Source organism: Cygnus atratus, chromosome Z (genome assembly GCF_013377495.2).
Source record: "Cygnus atratus isolate AKBS03 ecotype Queensland, Australia chromosome Z, CAtr_DNAZoo_HiC_assembly, whole genome shotgun sequence".
Classification (NCBI taxonomy): Eukaryota; Metazoa; Chordata; class Aves; order Anseriformes; family Anatidae; genus Cygnus; species Cygnus atratus.
This window is the reverse complement of record NC_066396.1, coordinates 37,923,062-37,929,508: the sequence shown is the minus strand read 5'-3', so window position 1 is coordinate 37,929,508 and position 6,447 is coordinate 37,923,062. Positions and strand designations below refer to the sequence as shown.

At 39.7% G+C, this 6,447-nt stretch overlaps 1 protein-coding gene across 1 annotated transcript in view; it reads right to left on the bottom strand.

Moving 5' to 3' along the window:
• Positions 1-4,012: 4,012 nt before the first annotated feature.
• The window catches only part of TRPM6 (transient receptor potential cation channel subfamily M member 6), a 71,469-nt gene continuing 69,034 nt past the window's right edge, over positions 4,013-6,447 (bottom strand). Inside the window, exon 38 of the mRNA XM_035558518.1 lies at positions 4,013-5,276. Within this exon, the coding sequence (XP_035414411.1) occupies positions 5,155-5,276 (122 nt within the window). The 3' untranslated portion in view covers positions 4,013-5,154. The remainder of the gene's footprint in view (positions 5,277-6,447) is intronic.

Here is a 6,447-nt window from a genome sequence, read left to right as displayed (position 1 = left end):
CATCCAAAGTTTGTCAGCAGACATTTGAAATCGACTTGAGATCCAATTAGAAAGCCCAATGGTCATCTGAACTGGACACAAGATTCAAGTACCTGCCTGGGGTCATTTGAGGCCAACATGAGGGTGAATTATCTTGACCACGGTCACTAGAGATCACCACAGGCATTGCTGCCCACTCAGGGGGGTCATTTGAGGTCAACTTGAGGGCTAATCAATCACCATTACATCATTCAAGCTCAACCTAAGTGCCAATTAACCTACCCAGAGGAGTAGTATGACATCATTATCAGATCTACATATATTTAAGGCATTGTTTGAGGTCAACTAGGTTGTTGTTTGAAACCCAGGATCACCTGAGGTCAACTTGACATTCTATTACATGCACAGTGGTCATTTAAGATCAACACTGTTCTCATCTAGGGGAGAGAACAATCATTTAAAGTCAGCTTGAGATCCAATTAAGCTGCCATGGTTCTTCTGGGGTCAACCAGAGAGCCTGAGATGTTAGAGTTCATGAGGCCAGTGAAGAATTTTTTTGGTGCCCAGAGGTAATTTAAGGTAAAGCTGATATCCAATTAATTGCTTGGGTTGTCACTTGAGGTGCTTGTTTGGTGCTCAGGGATCATTAGAGGGCAGCCATAGTCCTTGTTTCCTGTCTGAGGTCAACATCATATTCAAATCTTATTGCAGAGTCATCTCAGGTTTTGGCATGAGGTTAGTTCAGGTAAAATAGGAGCTCTAATTACTAGTGGAGGTCACTTGAGGTTAAAATAGCATTTGTTTGATCCTCAAGGCTCATCTGAGGTCAACATGCTAGCATTAGCTATAAAAGGTCAACTGAGAACAACGTGAGATCCATTGAAGATCAGCTTTACACCCAATTTATTTACACCCAATAAATTGCCCAGGGTCAACTTTGCCAATGGTATTTGTTTCACAAGCTATTTGAAATCAAATTCAGAGCCAATTAACCTGCAAAGGAGTCATGTGAAATCAACTCTAATTCCAGCTAGTTTCCCCAAGTGATCATTTGAGGGCAGCCTGGCCTTGTTAGTTGCCCAGGAGTCATCAAAAGTTAATCCAGTCCTCCAGGTCATTTGAGCCCAATTTTAGTTAGCAGCATAGGGTTAGTTTGTGGCCAGCTCAAAGTCTCATTTGCTGTTACGGTGTCTTTGAAGACTGCCCTGCTCACCTGGGTCAGTTGCTGTGCAGTGGGGTCCTATAGGTTTAGCTCATTAACCCCTCTCATTCTAGCCCATTCCTTAAGTGGATGCATAGGAGAGGTCTGAGATCAGCCTTAGGGCTCTTCCTTCTTTATTATTTTGTGGCCGTATTCTAACTCGTTACTCTCCTAAGTGTTCTTCACAGGTCAACCCCAGCTCTTCTATGCTTCTCATAAAATTTCCTTTAAGATCATATTAAAATGTGAGTTTATAATTTTTTGTTTCAACTTTTTTTTTTTTTCAGAAATTTACCACCTTTCCTATTTGAGCAAAGTAGGGCTTTCCTTTGAACGCACCAAAAGTATTAAAAAAAAAAATTCTAAACATGCTTTTAAGCAAAAACAAATATTGAAACTAACAACCAGAAAACCCTACAGTTTGACATGCAGGATTTCCTCTTCCACAGTTGTTGTCAAGCAAAGCAGAGAAAGAACTCAGTCCTGAAAATCTTTCATTCTACATATACCATTGTTTTAGTATGGAGCGTATTGCTGTTCCCACTACAGGCTTCTGGGTTTTTCTCATGTTTTCAGTGGGGTCTGGGCTTCAATCTGTGGCCAGTGCTTACACATCAAAGAAGAATTTAAAGAATTCAAAGAAATTTTAAGAAAGTCACCAAGGACTCAAAAGAAATAATAATTATAATTAATAATAATAATTTCACTATAATTTATTATCAAACTATGACAAAAGGGTGAAGAAATATCTTTACCCAAATTACCAAAACTTGTAACATTCAGTGAAATGTGAATCAGCCCTTCTATAAAAAGTGCAAAAAGTAAAGTGAAGCTAAATTAATTAATCTCAGAATCAATGGAATTTTTACCTTAGTGTCTACAAGCATAGAATAATTGATGCTCCGACAGAAGTATATAATGGAACATTTTCAAATGCATCCTTTTCTTGTTTCATCACATTAAATATTTCACATTGAGCAAAATCTGATATCAAATATGTTTGTATCAACTGTATTTTAACACAGACGAGTATCTTGCAAGGATCCCTGATCTGAGGGGAAGGTAGTATATACCTAGATGTGTATATAACAAAAGGGAATACAATTAATCCCCACTGATTTATGCTGTACCCATTCTCACAAGTATTGCTATGAATGCAGAAGTAGCTCTCTCTCAAAGGCAATAGCAGAGTTGACAAGAAAAGATAATATGAAGTATGATTTCAGGGAATATCTTCAAAACTTAAAAAGTAACTAAAGGAACTCAGGCCCAGTCTAGTGTGGAGGTTATTTTTTTGTGTCTAATACAAAAATGTTCATAATTCTTACATCCCCAAATGAAAGAATTTATGGAAATGATTGAAGAAAGCAGCACTACCAGGGCAGGACTTAAAACTGTCTTTGGCTCTAAGACAGTGTCACTTGTTAAGTGTCACTTGACTTGAATAAATGTACAGGTATACTAACAGTTAGAGATCCTTCAGAGAAAGTTCAGTCTTTAAAGCATCTATATAAGTATGTATGTTAAGCACATAAATCCCTAAAGCCCAATTTTAAGATGATAGTCACTGGAAACAGAACTACTACTTTATCTTGAAAGAGGTGACAATCCACCATCATTCTGTAGAGACACAATTAAACATTCTCATTGGTAAGCTGCAAACTTGCGAAAGAGAGAACCTCTGTTACAGAGATATAAAAGGCAAGTTAAGTCTTCTGATATGTTGCATTGCTTAAAAAAAAAAAAAAAAAAAGAGAGAGAAGAAGAAGAAAAAAAAAAATACACTTTTCTTTCAAATAGGGAGATAGGTGGTGTTTTTTAACACAAAAAGATAAAAAGCAAAAATAATCACTGTTTGTATGTATATGCAGGATACTTTCAGGAACTGATGGCATCTCATCTGAACTTAGTATAAGTGATTACACCAATGTCTTAATCGAAATCATAATCAATACAAAAACTGGGATTGTAAAACTGGAAACATACAATTTCTTCAGAAGGCCAACCATATCCTGGGCTGCATCAAAAGAAGTATGGCTAGCAGGTTGAAGGAGGTGATTCTCCCTCTCTACTTTGCTCTTGTGGAGCCCCACCTGGAGTGCTGCATCCAGCTCTGGGGGACCCCAGCATAGGAAAAACATGGACCTTCTAGGGCAGGTCTAGAGGAGGGCCACAAAGATGATCAGAAGGCTGGAGCACCTCTACTGTGAAGAAAAGCTGAAAGGTGGGGTAATTTAGCCTAGAGGCTCTGGGAAAATTTTAAGAGCAGCCTTCCAGTACTTAAAGGGGGGCTACAGGAAAGATGGGGAGGGACACTTTATCAGGGAGTGTGGTGAAAGGAAAAGGGATAATGGCTGTAAACTAAAACAGAAAGAGGGTAAATCTATGCAAGATATAAGGAAGAAATTCTTCACTCTGAGGGTGGTAAGGCAGTGGAACAGGTTGCCCAGAGAAGCTGTGGATGCCCCATCCCTGGAAGTGTCCAAGGCCAGGTTGGGTGGGGCTTTGGGCAATCTGGTCTAGTAGGTGGCATCCCTGTCCATAGAAGGCGATTAGAACTGGATGATCTTTAAGGTCCCTTCCAACCCAAACTATTCTGTGATTCTATGATTCTAATTCCTATGTGTACATAGACATTTTCTGAATATTCCAAATGAATGGTAGATGTAACAGGTAGATCCGTTAAGCATTACGTTTTACTATCCATTGTGGTGTAAATATGTTTTTTTTGTTTTTTTTTTTCTTATTCAAGTATAAGTTTTCCAATTATTTACATTTCAGCATTAACTATCTCTACTCAATAAAAATTGTGAAGATTCTTTAATGGTAGAAGTGATCTGTAATACAACATAATTTATATTAGATATTTGTGCTCTGCAGTTCATTTCAATCCTTATTATACAAAAATCATATTGCACATAATTGATTTTCACGTTTTATCAGATTCTCCTGAAATCAGACAAAATCAATAGAAAAACAGATGAATACGTTGCAAAAGCATACATGTTACTGCACCATTGGTAACATTGGTAGAAAATAGTCCCATGTATGGCCTGACATTATCAACATGAAGTTAAATACCAAATGGAACACGTTATTCTTTGTGACTTTTCAACCCTTTTTGCAATTGACCACCTAAAGACTTAAAAAACCCCTGAAGCTAACATATTATAAAGAAAGGCAAATCCTGTTAAAATTTGTATCACTTTCAAGGTTATTCTTTATGTTTGAACTGAAGGTCATGGATGTATCAGTTTCATCATCTCAAAATGAGTAAGGTTAATGATGCTTGTGGGCCCAATAATCTAACACTTCATTGTCTGTCTTGTTCTTGTTATGTGATAAGGACTCAGGATGAAGTTCCCACACCATTCTGCAGTACATCTGCCATACCAGTGGCTATTGTTTAAATCAGTAATTTATCACTTGTGTATTCTTATTTTGTCTCTGCCTCAAAGTCAGCAAAAAAGAAAAAATAGTATTTCTACATTGTCTTGGAAGGTATCCTATATAAAGATCAAAAGCAAACATAAGGCAGAGCGTGCTCTGCATCTGAAAATGAGTGATTTACATGTGTATATATTCAGGTATTTACTAAAGAGCAAAAAGACAAATCACATCAAATCATTCCCCCCTGTAAATAATCTTGTCACAGTCATTTTCCTTTACCCAGCATAGTTTGGAACTACTATCCACATTTCCAAAAAAAAAAGGCACTGATGGGACAGTTGATCCAGCTAAGGGGTGACGTGCTAATGGCAATTTACTAAGCAGTACAAACAGACCAGCACAAGACACAAGAGAAAGGGAGTAAATAACGAGATTTTTTTTGATTCCTTGCCTGTAGCATCTGTCAAATGCAGACAGATGTTGCACTCAGACATCTATGTTTTGTTGTTTTGGATTGGCCCATGCCAGTGATGAGGAACGGGTTTTCAAGCATGCATACGTGGGCTCCGCTCACAGCTGCTGCTTCACAACCGTGTGTCATACTCCAGCGGCTCATCTGCATCATCAGTTTCTCTGGCACTTGCCTTCACTTCTCCTTCAAAGGCTGGACGGAGCCTTTCCATTGTGCAGTCGTTTCTTCTCAAATCTATGGCAAGAAGATGACAAGCTTGAGAAGTGGACTCATGAACCTAATGAGGTTCAACAAGCCCAAGTGCAAGGTGCTGCACCTGGGTCAGGGCAGTCCCAGACATGAGCACAGACTGGGAGAAAAATTAATTAAAAGTAGTCCTGCAGAAAAGGACTTGGGGGTTCTGGTGCATGAAAAGCTCAATGTGAGCCAGCAGTGCACACTTGCAGCCCTGAACATCAACTACACTCTGGGCTGCGTCAACAGAAAGGTGACCAACAGGTGGAGGGAGGTGATTGTCCCCCTGTACTCTGCTGTTGTGAGGACCCACTGGAGCACTGCATCCACATCTGGGGCCCTCAGCACAAGAAGGACGTGGACCTGTTAGAGCAGGTCCAGAGGAGGGCCATGAAGATGGACCAGAGGGCTGGAGCATCTCTTCTGTGAAGAAAGGCTGAGAGAGCTGTAAGGCATTGAAGGCATGCCGTAAGGCATGTTGAAAGGCAATGTTCAGCCTGAAGAAGAGAAGGTTCCAGGGAGACCTCATTGAAGCTTTGCAGTACTGACAGGGACTTATAAAAAGATGGAGAGCAACTTTTTACATGGGCAGGTAGTGATATGACAGGCGTAATGGTTGTATACTAAATACAGGAAATTTAGATTAGATGTTAGGGGAAAATTCTTCACTGTAAGGGTGGTGAGGCACTGGAACAGGTTGTCCAGAGAGGTTTTGTATGCCCCATCCCTTGAGGTGTTCAACACCAGGTTAGATGAGGCCCTGGGCAACCTGATCTAGTGGGTGCCATCCCTGCCCATGGCAATGGGGTTAGAACTGGATGATTTTTCCTTCCAACCCAAGCCATTTTATGATTCTATGAAAAAAATAAATTAAATGATTCAGCCAAGTAAATATTTAAAAAGCACATAAACCCTGGGCAGTGTCTAACCCTGCAACTGGTGGCCAGCAGTCTGTTAGCAGTTTTCAGGAGAAGGAAAATCTGCAGCAGGGTAAATCAGAGTCAGTGGAAAGAGAGCCCTGCAGGGGCCAAAAATGGTGGGAGCTGATATGAATGAACCTTCCCACACTGTGTCTATTCAGCTGATTTTCTCCTTTGTTATCTCTAGCTGCCACAAACACAAATAATCCAAAACAATAACACTCCAGTTCCTGTTTCCGAATCAAACAATT